General features: G+C 45.2%; 1 protein-coding gene across 3 annotated transcripts in view; it reads right to left on the minus strand.

Annotated features, from left to right (window-relative positions):
* The window catches only part of kcnt1b (potassium sodium-activated channel subfamily T member 1b), a 443,838-nt gene that overhangs the window by 36,662 nt on the left and 382,959 nt on the right, over positions 1-24,217 (minus strand). For all 3 annotated transcript variants that reach the window (XM_080212543.1, XM_080212545.1, XM_080212546.1), the window contains 5 exons: positions 12,878-12,983; positions 9,768-9,940; positions 8,304-8,375; positions 7,225-7,359; positions 1,104-1,215 (listed from right to left, as the gene is read on the minus strand). In XM_080212543.1, coding sequence (XP_080068669.1) covers positions 1,104-1,215; positions 7,225-7,359; positions 8,304-8,375; positions 9,768-9,940; positions 12,878-12,983 — 598 coding nt within the window. The remainder of the gene's footprint in view (positions 1-1,103; positions 1,216-7,224; positions 7,360-8,303; positions 8,376-9,767; positions 9,941-12,877; positions 12,984-24,217) is intronic.

Consider the following 24,217-nt stretch of genomic DNA (forward strand, 5'->3'; position numbering starts at 1 on the left):
CTAAATGCTTTTTAAAAGACAAACTTGTACCCGCCTCTACTACTACCTCTGGCAGCTCATTCCAGATACTCACCACCCTCTGTGTGAAACAATTGCCCCTCCGGACCCTTTTGTATCTCTCCCCTCTCACCTTAAACCTATACCCTCTAGTTTTAGACTGCCCTATCTTTGGGAAAAGATATTGACTATCTAGCTGATCTATGTCCCTCATTATTTTATAGACCTCTGTAAGATGACCCCTCAGCCTTCTAAACTCCAGAGAAAGAAGTCCCAGTCTATATAACCTCCCCTTATAACTCAAACTCTCAAGCCCTGGTAGTATCCTAGTAAATATTTTCTGCATTCTTTCTAGTTTAATAACATCCTTTCTGTAATAGGGTGACCAGAACTGCACACAATATTCCAAGTGTGACCTTACCAATAAAAGAAAGTTACTTGTTCTCACATTTCACCCCGCCAGTCTCCGCATGCAAAGCATAATCCTCCGCCATTTTCGCCAACTCCAGCGTGAAGCCACCATTAAACACATCTTCCCTTCACTCCCTCTGTCAGTATTCCGCGGAGACCATTCCCTCCAGGATAACCTTGTCCATTCCTCCACTATACCCAACACCTCTCCCGTCACTCATGGCACCTTCCCTTGCAATCGCAGAAGGTGTAACCTCTGTCCCTTTACCTCTTCTATGCTTACCACCCAAAGACCTTTGACAGAGGGTCATCTGGACTCAAAACGTCAGCTCTTTTCTCTCCTTACAGATGCTGCCAGACCTGCTGAGATTTTCCAGCATTTTCTCCTTTGGTGACCTTACTAATGTCTCATACAACTTCAACAAGATATCCCAACTCCTGTATTCAATGTTCTGACTAATGAAACCAAGCATGCCGAATGCCTTCTTCACCAACCTGTCCACCTGTGACTCTACTTTCAAGGAGCTATGAACCTGTACCCCTAGATCCATAACTCTCCCCAACGCCCTACCATTAACTGAGTAAGTCTTGCCCTGGTTCGATCGACCAAGATGCATCACCTCACATTTATCTAAACTAAACTCCATCTGCCATTCGTCAGCCCACTGGCCCAATTGGATCAAACGTGGAGGTACCTTTTCCAATTTGGAAAGTGCGAGTGAGTAGCAGTCCTTGGCTCGAAACTGCATGAATCTCATATTTGATGGGTGAGTCAATTCCGTGATGATGCTGAGACTGGGAAACAACCTAAAACAGTGAAGACAACACATGATGTCCAAATGCGACTGACCACTGGAAGAAGAATGTAATCATTCATTATTTTCCAACAGCTTGACTGTTTAAGAACCCAAAAAAAGCTTGCGATCCAGGCAACTTTGTTTGGCCATGGCCACAAGTATTACTGGTGATTATAAACAATCAAAATCTCCAAGGCAATTGCACTTTTTAATGGATAGAATGAGGTGGAGATGCTGGTGTTGGACTGGGGTGGGCACAGTAAGTAGTCTCACAACACCAGTTAAAGTCGAACAGGGTTATTTGGAATCACAAGCTTTTAATGCACTGTTCCTTCATCAGGACTCACCTGATGAAGGGGCAGTGCTCCAAAAGCTTGTGATTCCAAATAAACCTTTTGGGTTTTAACCTGGTGTTGTGAGACTTTGGAGTATGGATAGAATGGCATTGGGTCCATTTATGTACACAGAAATATTGGCAAATTGATAAAATGAAGTGAAGTGGGGGCAAGGCACGTGGGACGTGGACAGAGTGGATAGGGAGCAGCTGTTCCCCTTTCGCTGTAGGGTCAGTCACGAGGGGACATAGGTTCAAGATGAGGGGCAGGAGGTTTAGGGAGATGGGAATATTTTTACCCAGAGGGTGGTGACGGTCTGGAATGCGCTGCTTGGGAGGATGGTGGAGGTGGGATGCCTCGCATCCTGTAACAAGTACCTGGCATGTCATAACATTCAGGGCCATGTGTCAAATGTTGGTAAATGGGATTAGGTGGGAGTTCAGGTGTTCCCCGCATGCCAGTTCAGACTCAATGGGGTGAAGGGCCTCTTCTGCACTGCAGGATTCTATGATGCAATGATTTTGCTCCACTGCAGGTAATTATCTCACTAAGAAGCCAAATTTCGAGTGAAGGAATGTGGTGAACAAAACTTACTGCTTTGTGGAAAGATAATGTGCTTTATCTGAAGTCTCATTGGTGTAATTTAGCATGGCCAATCAACCTAATCTTTGGGGATAAGGCAGGAAAGTGGAGTTGAGGATTATCATTTCAGATCAGTCACAATCTCTTTGATTAGTGGGGCAGACTCGATGGCCTACTTCTGCTCCGATGCCTTACAGTCTGTTGTGGCAGAGAATTGTACTGGACATCTTATTGTTATTTTCACAGTTGCAACTCTCTTACCCCAGAATGCAATCACACTTTCGTGAAAGCTCAACTATAGAAACATGAGGAAAAAGGAAGCCATTCATTCAACACGGTCAAATCCGTCCCAGCGCGCGAACAGATCATGGTGGATTCGCAACTCAAAATGGAATTGAGGTGCAAATCCTCCACGATGTCGGGATGGCACGGTAGCACAGTGGTTAGCACTGCTGCCTCACAGCTCCAGGGACCTGGGTTCAATTCCTGGCTCGGGTCACTGTCTGTGCAGAGTTTGCACGTTCTCCCTGTGTCTGCGTGGGTTTCCTCCGGGCGCTCCGGTTTCCTCCCACAATCCAAATGTGCGGGTTAGGTTGATTGGCCGTGCTAAAATTGCCCCTCAGTGGTCCGGGATGCTTAGATTAGAGGGATAGCAGCGTAAAAATGCAGGGTGACGTGGATAGGGCTGTTGTTGGTGCAGACTCGATGGGCTGAATGGCCTCCTTCTACACTGTAGGATTTCTATGATTTTTATGTTGCCGAATGCTTTTTTTAAATTGATGTCACAAGTAGGCTTACATTCACACTGCAATGAAGTTATTGTGAAAATCCCCTAGTCACCACATATGGCACTGGGAACACTGATGGAGAATTTAGCATGACCAATGCTCCTAACCAGCACATTTTTCAGGCTGTGGGAGGAACCTGGAACACCTGGAAACCCAAGCAGATATGGGGAGAAAGTGCAGACTCCGCACAAACAATGACTCAAGCCGGGAATCGAACCTGGGTCCCTGGCGCTGTGCAGCAGCAGTGCTAACCACTGTGCCACCGTGCTGCCCACGGAATGTTTACTTATCTTTATGACCCCCGCCATCCCTCTACCCCGTCATTATCCTTTGACCCAATGAAAATAATTAACGTGATGAGATGTGAATAACTGGCACTGAAAAATAAATCACTAACGACAGAGCAGACACTGGATATCCATTACCATGGAGACCACTGCTGCTTGCACCATTACATAATGAATACATTGCTGTCCTATAAGCAATATAGAGTTTAATATTTCTTGCTTCTTTCGCAGACAATAACATTAATTTTTGCATTTGGCAATCAAATGATCTGCTTATCTGGAACTTACTGTCCAGAACCAATGGCACTGTGATTCAAGAATGGAACAGAAAGTTCCAGAAATTTCCAAACCAGTCCAGCAACATCAGCATCAGGCTGGGACGCCAACCTGTGTCATCGGCCAGGATTTTCCAGTCTCGTTTGTCCTGCTGCTGCTGCCAGCGAGAATGGAAAATCTGGCGCTCAGTCAGAACTCTGTTCTATACAGCGGGACTGGAGAATCCCAGCTGCGGGCGTGGGCGGAGAATTCCGGCCATTATTTTCTTTCTACCTACATCTTGCTACGTCTTTCCATCTTTGTATGATTTTATTTCAGAATGCTAGCATCTTGCAACTTTTGTCTATTATTTCCCCTGCATGAAGTGAGGGCCATTCACACTGGCTATCAGGAAAGTATCTCACAGAGGCACAGTGGTTAGCACTGCCGCCTCAGAGCGCCAGGGAACTGGGTTCAATACCGGCCTTGGGTCATTGACAGACATTCTTCTTGTGTCTATGCAGGTTTCCTCCGGGTGCTCCGTTTTCTCCCACAGCCCAAAGATGTGTGGATTAGTTGGAATGGCCATGCTAAATTGCCCCGTGGTGTCAGGGGGACTAGCAGAGTAAATACTTGGAGCTACGGGGGGTAGGGTCTGGGTGGGATTGTGGCCTGTGCAAACTTGATGGGCTGAATGGCCTCCTTCTGCATTGTCCAGATTCTATGAAATCAAATCAAATCAACTGACTATGATTCCTCCTTAGTATCTCAAGGTGTGTGGGTTAGGTGGATTAACCAGGGTAAATGTGTGGGATTATAGGAATAGGGCAGAGGGAGGGTCTGTGTAAAATGCTCTGTCACAGCGTCAGTGCAGACTCAATGGGCTGAATGGCCCCCTTCTGCACTGTAGGGATTCTATGATATGGAAAGTTAAGGGTTTTCACTGGGCTGACATCCAAAGACAATTGGCAGTTATTCTTTGTATTTTCTTCCTGATATTTTGCCCTTTTACAAAACACTGCCTGGCAATGGGGATAAGACGATCACTGATCCACGCCCCATTCCACTAATGTCATCCAAGAGTTAATCACATTCTTCCAATGTGAACCTGGACACTTGACTTCACTGCTGAGCCAGATCTTGTCCGTATCAAATGAACATTTTGCTGTATGGTTCACTGGATGAGAATAAGGCAGCATAAACCCCTGTTTCAGTTCTCTGTGTGTCAGCCAGCTCTCAGTTGGTAGCCCTCTTGTCTCTGAGTCACAGGGCTGGTGAATCAAGTCCCGACAATGAGGGAGGTAGAGTGGTAACATTACTGGAATAGTGATCCAGAGGCTCAGGTAAATGATTTGGGGACATGGAATGAGAAAATCGTAGAGATTTACAGCATGGAAACAAGCCCCTCGGCCCAACTTGTCCATGTTGCCCATTTTTTTTTAACCACTAAGCTGGCCCCAGTTGTCCATGTTTGGCCCATATCCCTCTATACCTATATTACCCATGTAACTGTCTCAATGTTTTTCAAAAGACAAAATTGTACCCGCTTCCACTACTACTTCTGGCAGCTTGTTCCAGACACAACATCTTCTGTGTGAAAGTTTGCCCTTCTGCACACTTTTGTGTCTCTCCCCTCTCACCTTAAACCTATGCCCTCTAGTTGTAAACTCCCCTACCTTTGGGAAAAGATGTCGACTATCTAGCTGATCTGTGCCCCTCATTATTTTGTAGTCCTCTATAAGATCACCCCTAAGCCTCCTATGATCCAGGAGAAAAAGTTTCAGTCTATCCAGCTTCTCCTTATCACTCAAACCATCAAGTCCCGGTGGCATCCTAGTTAGTCTTTTCTGCACCCTTTGTAGTTTAATAATATCAATGGGTTAAACTCCCACCATAGAAGCTGGTAGAATTTAAATTCAAGTAATAAAATCTGGAATATGAAGTTAGCCTCAGTAATGGTGATCATGAAACTATTTGGTTCGCTAATCTCCTTTAGGGAAGGAAATCTGCCATCCTTACCTGGTCTGGCCTACATGTGACTCCAGAGTCACAGCAATGTGGTTGACTCTTAAAATGCTCTCTGAATTGGCCCAGCAAGGCACTGTGTTCCAGGGTAATTAGGGATGGGCAGCAAATTGCCTCGCCCTGCCAGTGAGGTACATAGTCCGTGAAAGAATAAAAGACACTCATGAAACTTAAACACAAAATGCTAGACTGGCACTTCAAGGCATTCCTCAGGGAATGCTGCGCTGTCAGAGAGGTACTGGAAAACTGAGGCCCTATCTCAAATGGATGTGAACAATCCAATGGCATTAATTTGAAGGAGTTTTCTCTGGGACCCTGGCCAATATTGGGTGGCATGGTGGCACTGTGGTTAGCACTGCAGCCTCACAGCTCGAGGTTCAATTCCCAGCTTGGGTCACTCTCTATGCGGAGTCTGTATGTTCTCCCCGTGCCTGCGTGGGTTTTCTCTGGATGCTCAGGTTTCCTCCCATAGTCCGAAAGACATGCTGGTTAGGTGCATTGGCCATGCTAAATTCTCCCTCAGTGTCCCCAAACAGACGCCAGAGTGTGGCGCCTCGGGGATTTTCACAGTAACTTCATTGCAGTGTTAATGTAAGCCTACTTGTGGCAAATAAATAAACTTTAACTTCTTTTATTCACTCCTCAATCAACGTTGCTAAAAACTGGTAACCATACCACAATCACATTGCCAATTGTGGAATCTTGCAATTTACTCTCAATCATCACTATTTGCTATCAATTTTCCAGTTCCATTGCTATTATGTTACTACGGTAAATTTTGTGCATTCTGATGGCCCTCTAATACAAATCCTCACTTTACAAAGTTACCCGGAACCACACCTGTACACCGAACTATTTTATACTTTAATTATCTTTTAGTGCACTGTTGCAGATTAGGAGTAAAGAGAATAATTTTTTTTCATTTCCTGAATCCTTGCATAGTAGTTCTTGCTATAAGTATTATGGTCTATTCCATCAGTAAATGGATCTCCCCATAAGCCACGGAGGCAATGGCCTAGTGTATCTTCACTAGACAATTCATCCAGAAATATTCTGGGGATCCAGGTTCGAATCCCACCATGGCAGATGTTGGAATTTGAATTCAATAAAAATTAAGAAACTACTCACGACCATGATTGTTGATTGTCAGAGAAACCCATCTGGTTCATTAATGCCCTTAAGGGAAGGAAATCTGCTATCCTTATTTGGTCTGGCCTGCATGTAACTCTAGACTCTCAACTGCCCTCTAGGGGCAACTAGGGATGGGCAATAAATGCTGGCCAGCCAGCGACACCCAGGTCCCACAAATGAATGAAAAAAAAAACTCCATCATTTTGAATAACTGGCAACACTCATTCCCTGCACATGCTGGATAATAAGGATTTCACTGTACATTACACCAGTGACTACACTTTCAGAAGTACTTCCTTAGCTGCAGTGATAACCCCCAGGACTTACATGGGGAATCCCTAATTGACTTCCCTGTGGGACTCAGAATGCGAGTTCCACCTGGTAAGATAATTAATCAGAAATCTTACTCTATAAATCCTACCAGGAGATCATTCAGGGATTCCCCTGCCCTGGAGGCTATCACAGCTGTGATGTACTTCTGAGACATCCAGAGATGATAGAAGCTGCTATTTAAATGTAGATCCATGTTTATACACAATGAGAGAGCAGTTGATTTAATTGAGAGTTGGCCAGCAACTCATCTGCAGTTATGTGACGTGGGCAGAAATATTCTTACCTGAACATTGTTTGGACGTTAACAATGGTCTTTGCATCAGCCATGTAATCTTCCTCGGCACTCATTGTACTCTCTTTGTCCACAACTACCAGGTTGTCAGCATAAATAATCCCACACTGCAGGAGATTATCCAGACTGAGGGATATGCCCAAGGAAACAAAGAGATAGACATCAAGAGTCAAAATGTGCTAACGTACAGTGCAAAAAAACACACTTCTTCCAGAGTAACCAACAGCGGGTGACAGGGTGGCACACTGGTTAGCACTGTTGCCTCACAGCGCCAGGGACCCGGGTTCAATTCCCGGCTTGGGTCACTGTCTGTGTGGGGTTTGCATATTCTCCCCGTATCTGCATGGGTTTCCTCCAGGTGCTCCGGTCTCCTCCCACAGTCCAAAGATGTGCATTGGCCATGTTAAATTGTCCCTGAGTGTATCAAAAAGTGTAGTTTAGGGGTATTAGCCATGGTAAATGTGTGGGGTTACTGGGATGGGACAGGGGGAAAGGGCCTGGGTAAAATACTCTGTCAGAGGGTCAGTGCAGACCTGATGGGCCAAATGGCCTCCTTCTGCATGGTGGGGACTCTGGTTCACTAATATGGTGGTAATCAACATACTGAGTTATGGATTCTCAATCTAGGGGCAGCACGGTGACACAGCGCTCAGTGCTAAGGACTTGGGTTCAATTCCTGACTTTGGTCACTGTCTGTGTGGAGTCTGCACATTCTCCCTGTGTCTGCCTGGGCTTCCTTCGGGTGCTCCGGTTTTCTCCCACAGTCTGAAAGACAGGCTAGTTGGGTGAATTGTCCATGCTAAATTCTCCCTCTGTGTAGCCGAACAGGCACTGGAGTGTGACGACTTGGGGATCTTTACAGTAACTTTATTGCAGTGCTAATATAAGCCTACTCGCGACTCTAATAAATAAACTTTTAAACTGTAAACTTTTAAAATGAAACCTGCATCTAACTACAACATGGCAAAGCACACTGGGGACTCTGCTGCTTTCACGTCTGGAGGATGGAACCAAATAAATACCAGCTTCATCACACAACCTTTTGATTGAGACAATGCTTTGATACTTACTTGTCAATGCACCCCACCATGAAATAAACCATTGGGAAGCAGCAGATTGCTTCAAGGAAGTGGTTGTCTGGCCTGTAAAACACATCACAATTTATATAAAGCTGTTGCATCAAAGCATTCTATTCATTAATTTAGAACACTTTTGGGGATCTGTGCAATTGTGATCATGAGCCGCGATCAACACATTTAATTCTCAAAACCAAGGCGGAGACAGTGGAGGATGAGGTTCAACAGGAAAATCACTGGCAGCAGGAAATGGAAACATGGAAACTAGAAGCAGGAATAGGCCATTCGGCCCTTCAAGTCTGCTCCTTCATTCATTTTGATCATGGCTGATAATCAAATTCAATATCCTGATCACCTTCCAATCCCCACCATATCGCTTGATCTCCTTCACCCCAAGCGCAATATCTAATTTCTTGAAATCACAACATTTTGATTTCAACTACTTTCTGTGGAAGTGAATTCAACAGATTCACCATCCTCTGAGTGAAGAAATCTCTCCTCACCTCAGTTCTAAAAGGTTTGCCCCCATATTCTCAAACTATGACCCCTAGTTCTGGACTACCCCCATACATAGGGAAACATTCTTTCTAAATCTACCCTGTCTAACCCTGTTGGAATTTTATGAGATCCCCTCTCACTCTTCTAAACTCCAGTGAACATAATCCTAACCGGCTTAGTCTCTCCTCATACAACAGACCTGCCATCCCAGGAATCAGCCTGGTAAACTTTCACTGTGCTCCCTCTATAGCAAGGACATCCTTCCTCAGATAAAGACACCTAAACTGCCCACAATACTCCAGATGTGGCCTCACCAATGTTTTTTCAGCATGAACCTTAAGGAAATGGGATTTGATCTGCCAGACTCTCCCCCACTGGCCTCTTGCTGGCCTTAAAAATTGAGGGTGGGTGAAAGTTGCCCCCGAACTGGCCATTCCTCGGCCACTCCAGGGATTGAACCAGGGAGAGAGCGGGATGCTCTGGACCTCGTCTGCACTCCCTCCCTGAAAATAAATCAATGGAAGTGCACTCACAGGTTACCCAGCAGCCGTACTGATGTGAAGTGCATGCACCTTTGAGGGAGCATTTCTTAAAGTTCTATCAATCATTGCGATCTCGAAACAGGATGTAATGCCCTTGCCCCATGATGCCCAGTCAGTCTGCAAGCATCAGCAATAGAGGTCAGATGGACCTTACTTAGTGTCCCAGTAAATCTAAGGGTGGGATTTTCCAGCTCACCCAGAAAATCCCGCTCGAGGTCAATGGATGTCCGCCCCTCGCCCGTTCCAATTGCTGCGGTGGGTAAACGGGAAAATTTGCCCCTATTTGCACACAGCCTTATCTTCAAATAAAGAGCCTCCTTTATTCTTTTCATCAGTCCTTGTGTACAGTTCTGTCGAAGGGTTGACATTCTCAAGTACACGCGCGCAACTGGGAATAGATGAATGAAAGTGCACTCACGGGTTATCGAGCAACAACACAATGGGGTTGAGTTCTTTCCTGGACCTGTAGTACGCCCGCAGTGGGACTATGAAATTGTACAGCCCATTGCCCGCTGTCTCCACAGACACAATGATCAGCTTATTCTTGAAGCCATAGGCCTTTGCATCTTCAAAGCTGTTGTGTCTACAACCCTTAACGGAACAATGAAGCAAGTGAGGCAGGTTCCAAGCACAACTTATCATCGGACTTTTAATAGGTCTGCGTGGCTAATATCACACAACAGAAGCAAATGAAATGGGAAATAAGATGGGAAGTATGTTGTGGATGAAATGTTAAACTAAGGCGCCTCTACCCTCCAGACGGGGAGGCGATGGCCTCGTGGTACTATCACTAGATTATTAATCTGGAAATTTAGCTAATGTTCTGGGGTCGTGGGTTCGATTCCCACCACAGCAGCTGGTGGAATTTGAATTCAATAAAAAAAATCTGGAATTAAGAATCTACTGATGACCATGAAACCATTGTCAGAAAAACCCATCTGGTTCACTAATGTCCTTCAGAGAAGGAAATCTGCCATCCTTGCCTGGTCTGGCCTACATGTGACTCCAGAACCACAGCAATGTGGTTGACTCTCAACTGCCCTCCAATAGCAGACTAGGGATGGACAATAAGTGCTGGCCAGCCAGCGATGCCCATGTCCCACAAATGAATAAGAAAAGATACAAAATAAATCTCACAGCACCATTTTCAAGCCCAGTTTCACCGCTGGTTTTAAAGCACTTTGGGATAATCTGAAAGGTACTAACTAAACACAAAGGGTGGGATTTTCTGCTTGCCTGAGATCAATGGATTTTTGCCTGAATTGTACCCCACCCACTATAATTCCCGTAGAGGGCTGGATGGGAAAAGTCCGCCCAAGAGTCTTCTGGATGAGTACATGGGACTTAATAGGATTGGGGGTTATAGGTAAGCCTAGTAGGTAGAGATAAGATTGGCGCAACTTGTGGACCGAAGAGCCTGTTTGTGCTGTAGTTTTTCTATGATTTGAAGTTCTCTTTTGAAATGAGGAAGATGTATTTTGCGAAGTTTGCATTCAAAGCGTGCGTGCTTTTTTGTTGCAGTGTCTATCCAAGCAGCAGTCTGTAACTTGCAGTGACACCTCCTCCGCAACATTGTCACAATCAGGACAGTCAGTTTCACCATCTGCGATATCAATGATTGTCACACAATTCCTCACTAAAAATTACTCATTTGCGCATGTTGGATGTTCTTGATTTCAGAGAACGTTTCTTTGTGACACCTCTGATTCTTTTGAATGGTTTCCAAAAGAAATTAATAACAAATGTACACGGGACACCACTTTGGTTGAAAAACTATCCACTCACTCGCATTATTAATCACAAGTAGACTGACATTAACACTGCAATGAAGTTACCATGAAAATCTCCAGTGCCTGTCCGGGTACACTGAGGGAGAATTTAGCACAGCCAATGCACCCTAATGGGCTGTGGGAGGAAACAGGAACAACCGGAGTAAACCCACGCAGACACGGGGAAGACATGCAGACTCCATACAAAAGTGACCCAAGTTGGGAATTGAAGCTTGTCTTTGGGAGACAACTGGAACACCTGGAGGAAACCCATGCAGACACAGGGAGAACGTGCAAACTCCGCACAGACAGCGACCCAAGCTGGGAATCAAACCTGGGTCCCTCAAAAAAACTTGCTTCTTACAGAGGGAAAAGGCAAATAGCAAGAAAGAAAGACCCAAATTCTGGGCACTCCCAACATCTTGTACCTTTCATTTTTTAATTTGTTCATGGGATGTGAGCTTCACTGGCTACGCAAGTGTTTATTTATCCCTCCCTCATAGCCTATGGAGGTCTTGTGGCACAGTGCGAAACATCCTGTCTCTGAGCCAGAAGCTTTGGGTTCGAGTCCTACCCCAGGACTTGGCGGCCAAAGAAGGTGTGTTCATAACGTGGCCACACAGGTTGAGTGACCACGTGCAAAATCCTTCCAAATGCGCCAATGGCTGGCGGTAAGAGCAGAGAGATCCCTGGTCAGCTATGCTTGATGGGGAGTGGCACCCCTCAAGCTATGGAAACAAATATAAATTTAACTTAGTGCACTTAGTGCTTGTGATTAGAACATTTACTTGATTAGCTGTAAAGACTCGCATTCTAATCAGTATTCTGTAAACTGTGTGTGCCTTTATATGCTCTGTTTGTGATCAGAACTCCCCACTCAACTGATGAAGGGGCAAACCCTGAAAGCTAGTGGCTTTTGCTACCAAATAAACCTGTTGGACTTTAACTTGGTGTTGTGAGACTTCTTACTGTGTTTACCCCAGTCCAACGCCGGCACCTCCATATCGTGTTTGGGTTTGGCAGAGAGGTGAACAGACAGAAAGGCATACAACTTTCATATAACAAAGACACAGAATTACTAACTCGTTCTGAATAAGAGGCTGTTACGCCTGGATCGAGAAATAGGAATCATCCTAAAAAGTTACGAATCATCATTATTGGGTGGCATGGTGGCATAGTGGTTGGCTCTGCTGCCTCACAGCACCAGGACCTGGGTTCAATTCCCAACTTGGGTCGCTTTTGTATGGAGTCTGCATGTCTTCCCCGTGTCTGCGTGGGTTTACTCCGGTTGTTCCTGTTTCCTCCCACAGTCCATAAATGTGCATGTTAGGTGCATTAGCCGTGCTAAATTTTCCCTCAGTGTACCCGAAGAGACGCCGGAATGTAGCAACTAGGGATTTTCACAGTAACTTCATTGCAATGTTAATGTAAACCTACTTGTGACACTAATAAAATAAACTTTATAAACTTTAATCCTGGAGGGTGTGTCACTGATGATATCTCCAGAGTGCAAATGCTGTCGTGCTACTCTCCAATTGAGCTGCTGTAGTTTGTGGCTGGGATTCTCCAACTTCGCCGTGGCTGGGATTTTCCAGTCCCGCTGCAGTGAATGGAGCTTTGGCTGAGCGCCAAACTCTCCTTACTTGCTGGTAGCGATGGCGTGCGACCCCGGAGAATTCCAGCCTATGTCTTTTTGTGGCTTGCCTGCACAGAATCATCTTTGTCATTTGGGCACTTATTGAGGCAGCGAGTCCCTTACCTTGTCTAACCTCAGACAGCAGAAGGGAGCCTTCACGGGTAAAAGGTGGCAGAGTGTTGGAGAACTTCCGATGTAGGGAGAATTGGGAGGGTATCCTTTCATATACCTGGACACAAACAGTAAAACAGTCAGTCCACACAACCCGAATTAATCAGAAACTTTCCTTGATATTTTCCTCTATTATTTTTCACAGAATTGGAAAACTTGGCGGGGGGATAAAATGGACGGTAATTATTGGGCGGCACGGTTGCACAGTGGTTAGCATTGCTGCCTCACAGCGCCAGAGACCTGGGTTCAATTCTGGCCTCTGTGCGGAGTTTGCACATTCTTCCCGTGTCTGCGTGGGTTTCCTCTAAGTGCTCCAGTTTCCTCCCATAGTCCAAAGATGTGCAGGTTAAGTAGATTGGCTATGCTAAATTACACCTTAGTGTCAGAGGGATTAGTGGGGTTACAGAAATAGGGCCTGAGTGAGATTTTTATTGGTGCAGTCTCAATGGGCCTAATGGCCTCTTTCTGCACTGGAGGGATTCTATGATTCTATCCAGTTGACAACTTGCTATTCACTGTTGCAATCCAAGCCGGTATTACTATTGGACAAGACGATCCCAGAATGGAACCGTAGCTCAGAAGACTGTAAAGTTTTACTTTCTAAAAAAACAATGGAGAACAGTGTCACAGAATTGCGAATTAGTATTTTAACAACAAGAAAATTATTATTTATTAAACATGAAATGTTTGATTTTAATATGATACTCCTTCATTCCCCCTTATCTTCACAAATGTTCATTGATTTAAAGGATAGCACCCCACTCTGAATCCAGATGGCAAATGCCATTGAATTGATTTTTCATGGATTTCTTCTTGGAATCCCCTCAGATGATTGTCACGTGAGTATTTCCAAATCCCACTCTCAAAAATATGACGTTTTAAAATCTTCTTTCAAACAATGCTTTCCATCAGCTCTTTTCATCAAGAATCCAACTATTCTTTCAAACAAAACTTCCTCTCCACTGTTTTAACAAGGATCTGCCTCCAGGTTTTCCAGCTTTCCTTTAAAAATTCCTTTTCCTTAAAATGTTTTTTCACAAACCCCAGGATCCAGCTACTGTTTGCTGCATGATTATTTCAAGCAACCTTTCACTGGCTGTGGTAAGATATCACAAACCTTAGAAACATTTCAGATATCTTTCTGGTTTCTCACTCGGTAACTTTGTCTGTCTTCACAGAACACTACTATGTTCTAGTTCTATTTCCTCTTTTCCTTTTAACTTTCTGGCTTCTTGAAATCTTTTCTTCATTTCTCTAGTTTCCTTAACCATTACTCGACTGAATGGTTTTTCTTCTAGCAAAGCTGAGAGCTGCACACCCTCCTTGTCATCTTCTCTCATCTTCCTGTTACCACCTGCTATGAATTCAGCTAAACACAATCACAAGATGTTTTCCTATCCTAAAGAGGCCTCTGGTTTCTAAGCAATATCTCTTTCCTTCTTCAAACGTGTTTCCTTAACCAACTGTTCTTTAGATTTCTGTCACTGGCTTTCTTAACCATTACGCGACTGAATGGCTTTTCTTCTAGCAAAGCTGAGAGCTGCACACCCTCCTTATCACCTTCTCTCACCTTTCTGTTACCACCTGCTATGAATTCAGCTAAACACAATGGCAAGATGTTTTTCTACCCTAAAGAGGCCTCTGGTTGCTAAGCAACATCTCTTTCCTTCTTCAAATGTGTTTACTTTACATGTCATTAACCCTTTCAACACATTTTGAATTGACCAAAACCCTCACACGTGCAAACACCTTTGCCTGACATAAATTGGAGTTTTACTCTTCTTACACAGAAACACTAAATGAAACCCAGTTAACTCTATACCTTATTTCTAATATTTAACAATACAAACATAGCTCATCTAAAGCCCCCCTCTGCTTTCCTGACATCATTTAGAAGGAAAGTTGGGCTCTGTGTATGATTGGTGGACAATCCACTATGGCCTAGTTTATGATTTCAGCAAAGGAGAATCATAAAATCATACAGTGCAGAAGGAAGCCATTTGGCCCATTGGGTTTGCAACGACCACAATCCCACCCAGGCCCTATCCCCATTACCCTATGTATTTGCCTAGCTAGTCCCCCTGATGCTAAGGGGCAATTTAGCATGGCCGATCAACCTGAGTTGCACATCTTTTGGACTGTGGAGGAAGCCGGAGCGCCCGGAGGAAACCCACGCAGACACAGGGAGAATGTGCAGACTCCGCACAGACAGTGATCCAAGTCCAGAATTGAACCCGGGTCCCTGGCGCAGTGAGGCAGCAGTGCTAACCACTGTACTGCCCTCTTTTTGCAAATGGCATAATTAGAATTTTATTAAAAATGACAGGCAAAGGATATAGGAAGGTTGAATCACTGTGCATGTTTGTAACTTGAAGATTGAAATAACTTCACTCTGTTTTGATCAGACTGACCTTTGCATCTGAAATGGCAACAGTCACAACCCTGTTAATGGCAATGTTCTTGAAACTTGCTGACTCCATACAAAATAGGCTCAGTAGTCTGAGTCAAATTCAGATCGGAGTCCAGAGATCTGAATGTAAAACTAAGTTGATACTTCACTCTGGAGCAAGTGTCACGATGCTGTCTATCTCATGATGCATTAAAGTAAGTATTGAGCATTTGCGCATTCAACAAAGAGGGACAGTTAGACTCGCACAGCCAAATTAACTCAGAAATAACTCCTCAGAGGCCGGAGTCCCTTCACCAGCCTCCCATCCATTGACTCTGTCTACACATCCCGCTGCCTCGGAAAAGTAGCCAGCATAATTAAGGACCCCGCACACCCCCGACATTCTCTCTTTCACGTTCAGGAAAGAGATACAAAAGTCTGAGGAAACATACCAACCGACTCAAGAACAGCTTCTTCCCCGCTGCCATTGAATGGCCCTACTTTGCATTAAGTTGATCTCCACCCTAGCTATGATTGTAACATTACATTCTGCATTCTTTCCTTTCCTTCTCTATGAACGGTATACTTTGCCTGTATAGTGCGCAAGAAACAATACTTTTCACTGTGACAATAATAAATCAAATCAAATCAAAAGATTCCCTTTATTCACAAACCCAATTCCACTCCTAGGGCGGAATTTTGCTGGCACATCCGTATGATCCCACTCGAGGCCAACAGAGCCTCGCCCGCCCCCAGAATTGGGGTAGACACGCCGGTTAAATTCCAGCTTTAGAGTGCTTCAGGTATATAGTCAGAATCCAGAGTTTCAGTAGACCTGACACTTATAGACAGATGAGGCCCTCTAATCAGGCAGGCAATTATGACCTCAATCAGGGAGCTCGTACCCCAGGAGACCAATCTCATGGGCCTCGTTGAAGTCATTACAAAGCACAGTTGAGGTATAGCCATTGTTGTAATGTGGGAAATGCGGCAACCAATTTGCACAGAGCAAGCTCCCACAAACAGCTACTTAACAATACCAGATGATGGATTTTGTTGCTGATATTGGGTTGAAGGGTCAATAATGCCCAGGACACCGGGGAGATCTCCCCTATTCTTCAGAATAGCGTCATGCAATCTTTTACATCCACTTGAGAGGACTGAAGGGTCATGTCTCAATTGAAAGATATATAGTGGTTAGCACTGCTGCCTCACAGCATCAGGGAGCCAGGTTCAATTCTGGCCTCGGGTCACTGTCGATGTGGAGTTTCCACCTTCTCCCTGTGTCTGTCTGGGTTTCCTCCCTCAGTCCAAAGATGTGCGGGTTAGATGGATTGGTCATGCTAAATTACCCCTTAGTGCCCAAAGATGTGCAGATTGGGTGGATTGACGATGCTAAATTGCTCCATAGTGTCCAAAGATATGCAAGTTCGGTGGATTGGCCATGCTAGATTGCCCCTTCATGTCTCTTGATGTGTGGGTTGGGAGATTATTGGGGTAAAATGTGGGATTACAAGGATTTTGGCCTCAGGCCCTGGGGTGGTATTTGAACCCTGAACCTTGTGACTCAGAGGCAAGCGTGCTATCAAATGAGCCATGATTGTGTCATAGCAAAGTGCAGTTTTCGAAGGTTAGCAATGGATTTCACCTCGGTAGCCTGGCCAATACTGATCCCTCAACAAGCATCCCAAGAGATAACTTACTTGGCCATTGTCACATTGTGGGACTATGCACAGATTGGCTGCCACATTTCCCACAATACAACAGTGACTTGACTCCACAAAGTGCTTTATTGGCTGCAAAATGCTTTGGGACATCTTGAGGTCGCAAAAGACACTATATAAAACTAAAGGTGAGATCTTCTAGTCCCACCATAGGCAACCTTTCTCCCGAGTGCCCAAGCCAAGTTCCCTGGCAGTGTGGCTTGCCAGCAACGCAAATGACCTTTGGCTCCGACGGGACTGGAAAATCCCACCAATGATGAGTTAAGCTGCCCCTCCTGTTGGGAGTGGGGTTGGCCAGGAAGGGGGGAAGAGGGTTTGTGGGGGTGGGGTAAGGGGGTGGAGCCCAAATATCCTCACCCAAGGCTTTCCTTGAGTGTATTTACACCAACAGAGAGAAACAACCTTCTCTCAAAAACCTTATAACCACAAGATGGTGCCATTGAATCAATGATCTACTGCGATTGGCGAGGGTTACGAGCAATTCAGGTCGAAAGCAGGTTGGAAATTTCCACAGAATAACAGTTTTGTGAGAAGAAAATTCATCATCACTGTCCCCGCCCCAACCCTGCAGGATTTTTTTATGCCTTCCACCGCCCAATAAAATGAGAATTCGCCGAATCACCCCATTAAACCTCGGAACTATTAACTATTTTACTCTGGATATGCCCCTGGGCTATTATCTTTGGACTGCATCCAAATTTGGACAGCCATGGAATAAAGAGATGATTTGTAATGTTGCACAGCTTGCTCCGATGTCTCGTGATATTTATTTACAGCCAACAGCACAATAAATATAAGCAGCTCTTTCCCCTTCATAATTCTTCTCCTATTTCGATCCACTCAGAAGGTTGCCAGTGGGGCAGCACAAAGAACAAAGGAAATTATAGCACAGGAACAGGCCCGTTGACCCTCCAAGTCTGCACCGACCATGCTGGCCATGAGAACTAAAACCCCCTACCCTTCCGGCAACCATATCCCTCTCTTCCCATCCTATTCATGTATTTGTCAAGACGTCTCTTAAAGGTCACTATTGTATCTATTAAGGTGCATCTTGACAAATACATAAATAGGATGGGACTAAACGGACACAGTCCCTGGAAGGGTTGCCTTTCTGATCAAGTCACCACAGTCTTTCTGTAACGAAACCTTTCAACAAAACTTAGGTGATCAGATTAATGTAACATTTCTGTCCTGGTCCCTCTGCACCGATGTTGTAGTTAAGATAGCCCACCAATGCCTCTATTTTCTCAGGAGACTAAGGAAATTTGGCATGTCTGCTACGACTCTCACCAGCATTTACAGATGCACCATAAAAAGCATTCTTTCCAGATGTATCACAGATTGGTATGGCTTCTGCTTTGTCCAAAACCACAAGAAACTACAAAGGGCTGTGAATGAAGCTCAGTCCATCACGCAAACCAATGTCCCATCTATTGACTCTGTCTACACTTCCCGCTGCTTCAGAAAATCAGCCAGCATAATTAAGGACCCCACGCACCCTGAACATACTCTCTTCCACCTTCTTCCATTGGGAAAAAGAAACAAAAGTCTGAGGTCACATAGCAACTGACTCAAGAACAGCTTCTTCCCTGTTGCCATCAGAATTTTGAATGGACCTACCTTGCATTAAGTTGATCTTTCTCTACACCCTAGCTATGACTGTAACACTACATTCTGCACTCTCTCATTTTTTTCTCCATGAATGGTATGCTTTATCGGTATAGCGTGCAAGAAACAATGCATTTCACTGTATGCTAACATGTGATAATAATAAATCAAATCAAAACAAAACTGTGTGATCCAGTACAACATGGTTCATTTGCACTGAACCATTGAACTGTCATTAGAACGTTGAAATAAAATGGATAATGGTCAAAAATGGAACTATCACGACACAACACTCATTTACAGGGAGGCAGTGGTATTGTCACTGGGTGAGTAACCTAGGGATCTAGAGCAAAGGCCCAGATCCAAATCCCATCCAGGCAGAATGTGAAATTTGAAAAACCATCTCCTTCACTCATGCCCTTGAGAGAAGGAAATCTGCTGTCCTTACCTGGTCTGGCCTACATGTGATTCCAGAGCCACAGCAATGTGGTTGGCTCTCAAATGCCCTCTGAAATGGAGAGCAGTTAGGGTTGGGGAATAAATGCTGCCCTTGGTAGCAACTCTCACATACTGTAAATGAATAATAAATTGCAATTTAACAAAAGGGTATTGGATCTTAATTTAGAAGGGCTATTGGGCAAAGTATGGGAATGGGATTAATGGTGGCACAGCACTGGGGACTCGGGTTTGATTCTGGCCTTGAGTCACTGTCTCAAGTTTGCACGTTCTCCCTGTATCTGCGTGGGTTTCCTCCGCGTGCTCCGGTTTCTTGCCACAGTCCAAAGATGTGCGGGTTAAGTAGATTGGCCATGCTAAATTGCCCCTTAATGTCCCAAGGTGTGTAGGTTAGAGGGATCAGGGTAAATACATGGGGTTACGGGGATAGGGACTGTGTAAGATGCTCCATTGGAGAGATGACACACACTCAATGGGCCAAATGGCCTCCTGTAGAGCTCCTATGAATAGGACAGATCTGTCAGCGAGCTGGTGCTGGCTTGATGGGCTGAATGGCCTCCCCCAGTGCTGTATGATTTTGTGATCTATCAATGTATTTTTCTGTCACAAATTAGTAATAAGTGGTCAGTCCCATCTAGATATGGATATCATATAACCAAATTTACATCAGTGAAGTAGATTGTGTGTAATTGGGGAGTAAGGGCCACATTGCTAATTGACATAATGGATATGCAGCAGTTTGTAAAGGGTGTGATCACCATTTTAAAACCAGGTTCTGAACTAGAGACATGACAATAGTTGACAGACACTGACAACATTGAACTAATGCCTTGTTTACTTTTCCGTGCTCCTGTGTGGGTTGACTCACTGAAACGGACTGTGAATTAATGAGACTTCAAAGCTCAGACCATACAGAAATTGCAATCGAAACGTGAGGTTGAACCGAGCGTCGCAATTCTAGAGCCAGGTTACACCCTGTATTCGATGCCAAAGTGGATGTATTCTCACTTTGGCGGAGGGGTTGCGGAGGTTGAAAACAGGATCCCGGTCTGGTTCCAAAGCCTAAAGGTGTCTCCTCTCACACCACCAACCGCTCCCCCCCGACAACCCCCCACCAACCCCCACCCCCTCACCTCATCCACCCCAGGGAAAACTCAGGGAGATTTTGACACGGAGACAGGGTTTCCTGTCTAATTAAGGGCTTCAGATGGGCTTTCCAAGCTGGAGGGTCAGTCAGAGGCCTTTTGCCTTTGGAGAAGCGGGGGCTACGGGAAAGGGCAAGCAACTGGTGCTTCTACAAGAGGGTCCCCTCCAGCTAGAAAAAGCAGACTGGCCACCATTGCTGTTGGGAGGGTTGAGGGGGACAGAATAGCTCTATACTGTGGTCCACAGCTGCACCCACACCCAGATAGGCAGGGAAGGCCTGTATAAGGCAACCCAGAGTTCCCCCTTCCTTTCCCCCAACCTGGTTAGCAGATAGGAAGCAAAGAGTTGGCATAAATGGGTCTTTTTCTGATTGGTAGTCAGTGACCAGTGGGGTTCTCCAGGGATCTGTGCCACGGCCCCAACTGTTCACGTTATATATTGGTGATTTAGAAGAGGGAACTGAATGTATTATCTCCAAATAGATCATAGAGCCCTACAGTGCAGAAAGAGGCCCTTCGGCCCATCGAGTCTGCACCGAACACAATCCCACCCAGGCCCTACCCCCTATCCCTACATATTATACCCACTAATCCAGCTAACCTATACGTCCCTAGATGCTAAGGAGCAATTTCTTAGCATGGCCAATCAACCTAACCTGCACATCTTTGGACTGAGGGAGGAAACCGGAGTACCTGGAGGAAACCCACGCAGACACGGGGAGAATGTGCAAACTCCACACAGACAGTGACCCGAGCCAGGAATTGAACACAGGACCCTGGGGCTGTGAAGCAGCAGTGCTAACCACTGTGCTACCCTAAACACTGTGCCGCAGATGATACTAAGTTTGGTGAGAGGAGGAAGCAGAGATGTTTCAGTGTGATTTGCACAGGCTGAATGTCTGGGCATGTAAATGGCAGATGCAGTATAGTGTGGAAAAATGTGAAGATATCCACTTGGGAAGCATTCATAGGAAGATAGATTTTTAGTTGAATAGGTGTAAATTGAAAGAGGTGGATACTCAACAAGACCTTGATGTCCTCATGCATCAGTCACTGAAAGTAAGCAAGCAGGTACAACAGGCAGTAAAGAAGACAAATGGTATGTTGGCCTTCATCACGAGAGGATTTGATAGAGATGTTTTGCTGCAATTGTATAGAGCATTGCTGAAGCCACAGCCGGAGTATTGTGTGCCGTTCTGGTGTCCTTATCGGAGAAAGGATGTCTTTTTTATAAAGGGATGCAGCAAAGCTTTACCAGGCTGAGACCTGGGATGGCAGTTCAGTCATATGAGGAGAGATTAATCGGTTAGGATTGTTTTCATTGGAGTTTAGAAGAGTGAGAAAGGATCTCATGACAAAATTTTAACAGGATTAGACAGGGTAGATTCAGAAAGAATGTTTCCAATGGTGGGGGGGTGGTGGGGAGCCGGGGGGGTGGAGGGGGGGTGTGGAGGAGGTCCAGAATTAGGGGTCACAGTTTGAGGATAAGGTAAACCTTTTTGAACTGAAATTTCTTCACCCAGAGGGTGGTGAATGTGTAGAATTCACTACCAAATTGTGTTCAGAGATCAAATATAAAGGATAGGTGTATATTTAATGGCAGGACCCTGAGCAGCACTGACGTTCAGGAGGATCATAGAAGAAAAAATCATAGAAACCCTACAGTACAGAAAGAGGCCATTCAGCCCATCAAGTCTGCACCAAACACAATCCCACCCAAAGCCTACCCCCATATCCCTACATATTTACCCACTAATCCCTCTAACCTATGCATCTCAGGACATTAAGGGCAACTTTTAGCGTGGTCAATCAACCTAATCTGGACATCTTTGTACTGTGGGAGGAAACCGGGTCACCCGGAGGAAACCCATGCAGACACGGGGAGAATGTGCAAACTCCACACAGACAGTGACCTGGGCCAGGAATCGAACCCAGGTCCCTAGAGCTGTGAAGCAGCAGTTCTAACCACTGTGCTACTGTGCCGCCCTACTTGGGGTTCAAATCCATAACTCCCTGAAAGCAGCTTAGATAGGGCATTAAAGAACGCACATGGGCATGCTTGCTTTTATTGATTGGGGCCTTGAGTACAGGAGTCAGGGTGTCATGTTGCAGCTTTATAAAAATTTGGTTAGGCTGCACTTAGAGTATTTCTGGTCGCCACACTACAGGAAGGATGTGGAGGCTTTGGAGAGAGTGCAGAAGAGGGTTTACCAGGGTGCTGCCTGGATTGAAGGATATGAGATATCCGGAGAGGCTGGACAAACTAGGATTGTTTCCTCTGGAGCAGCAGAGGCTGAGGGGAGACCCGATAGAAGTCTTTAAAATTATGAGAGCGCAGATATGGTTGACAGTCAGAATCTTTTTCTCAGAGTTGAAATGGGATGGTGCACTTAAGGTGAGAGGGGAGAGTTCAAAAGAGATGTCAGGGGCAAGTGTTTTTGCACTGAGAGTGATAGGTGTCTGGAACATGTTGCCAGGGGTGGTGGTGCAGACAGAGACAATGGGGGCATTTAAGGGGTATTTATGGGGCTTTTAAATAAGGGGGGGGGGTGGCGATAGCTTTGTTGTGTTATTGCTAGACTATTAATCCAGAAACACAACTAATTTTCTGGGGAACCCAGTTTGAATCCCGCCAGATGGTGGAATTTGAATTCAAAGGAAAAAAAATCTGGAATTAAGAATGTACTGATGACCATTGTTGATTGTTGGAAAAACCCATCTGATTCAGTCATGTCCTTCAGGGATGGAAATCTGCCGTCCCTACCCCGTCAGGCCTACATGTGGCTCCAGAGCCACAGCAACGTAGCTGAGTCTTAACTGCTCTCTGAAATGGTTCAGCAAGCCACTCAGTTCAAGGGCAACTCGCGATGGGTAACAGATGCTGGCCTTGCCAGCCACACTCACATTTAAAAAAAAATCTCCAGAGTAACAGCAATGTGGTTGATTCTCAAATTCCTTTGGGCAACTAGGGGTGGGTAATAACTTCTGGCCAGCCAGTGACACACGTGTCCCACAAATGAATTACAAAAACATGAATATGCAAGAAATAGAGGGTTATGGGATAAGGGCAGGCAGAAGGGACTCATTTAATTTGACGTCATGTTCAGCACAATATCGTCAGCCAAAGGGCATTAATGTGCTGTATTGCTCCACGTTCTTTAGTTCCAATCTCGGCTGGAAGTGCGATGCACAGCTGCTTCTGGGCCTGCTGATAACTGCGTGCAAAAAATGGGTGCAAAATTCTGTCCAGGGTCTCCGCACTGCCCTGTCCATTAGCCTTCAAAACAACCAAGCCCACAACTTATAATTCCTTAAGACGCAAATCTACAAATGATGCTGATCGCAAGTCAGCCTTGGCAAACTGCAAAATAATAAGTCAATAAATCACCTTCCTTTAAATCAGCATCAAAGCTTTCTGTCTGATAACACATTATAGACTAATTAAACCCCGCGAGTCACAGCAGAAGCGTATTGGAGCAGTTCTGACCTACAGATCGCTTTGTGATGAAAGTGTACACAGTTGAGCTGTAAATTGCAAGGAAATAAATGATACAGGCTGCACCTCCAGCCAGATCCATCCAACATCTCCCAGCAGTTCTGAGGGACTCTACACATTCCAGCACTAAATTGTGCTCCTTGTGGACAAATTATATTAATTTTTGTTCAGTGAGAAAACAGGGCTGAAAAATAAACAGAAATCAAAGGAGAAAACCTTGTAGGGACGTTCGTGTCACAAGCAGGCTTACATTAACACTGCAATGAAGCCACTGTGAAAATCCCCCACTCACCACACTCTGGCGCCTGTTTGGGTACACTGACGAACAATTTAGTATGGGCAATGCACCCAACCAGCACGTCTTTCAGACTGTGGGAGGAAACTGGAGTACCCGGAGGAAACCCATGCAGACACGGGGAGAATGTGCAGACTCCGCACAGACAGTGACCCAAGCTGGGAATTGAACATGAGTCT

This window comes from Carcharhinus amblyrhynchos, chromosome 25 (assembly GCF_965287045.1).
Source record: "Carcharhinus amblyrhynchos chromosome 25, sCarAmb.v2.hapA, whole genome shotgun sequence".
NCBI classification, from domain to species: domain Eukaryota; kingdom Metazoa; phylum Chordata; class Chondrichthyes; order Carcharhiniformes; family Carcharhinidae; genus Carcharhinus; species Carcharhinus amblyrhynchos.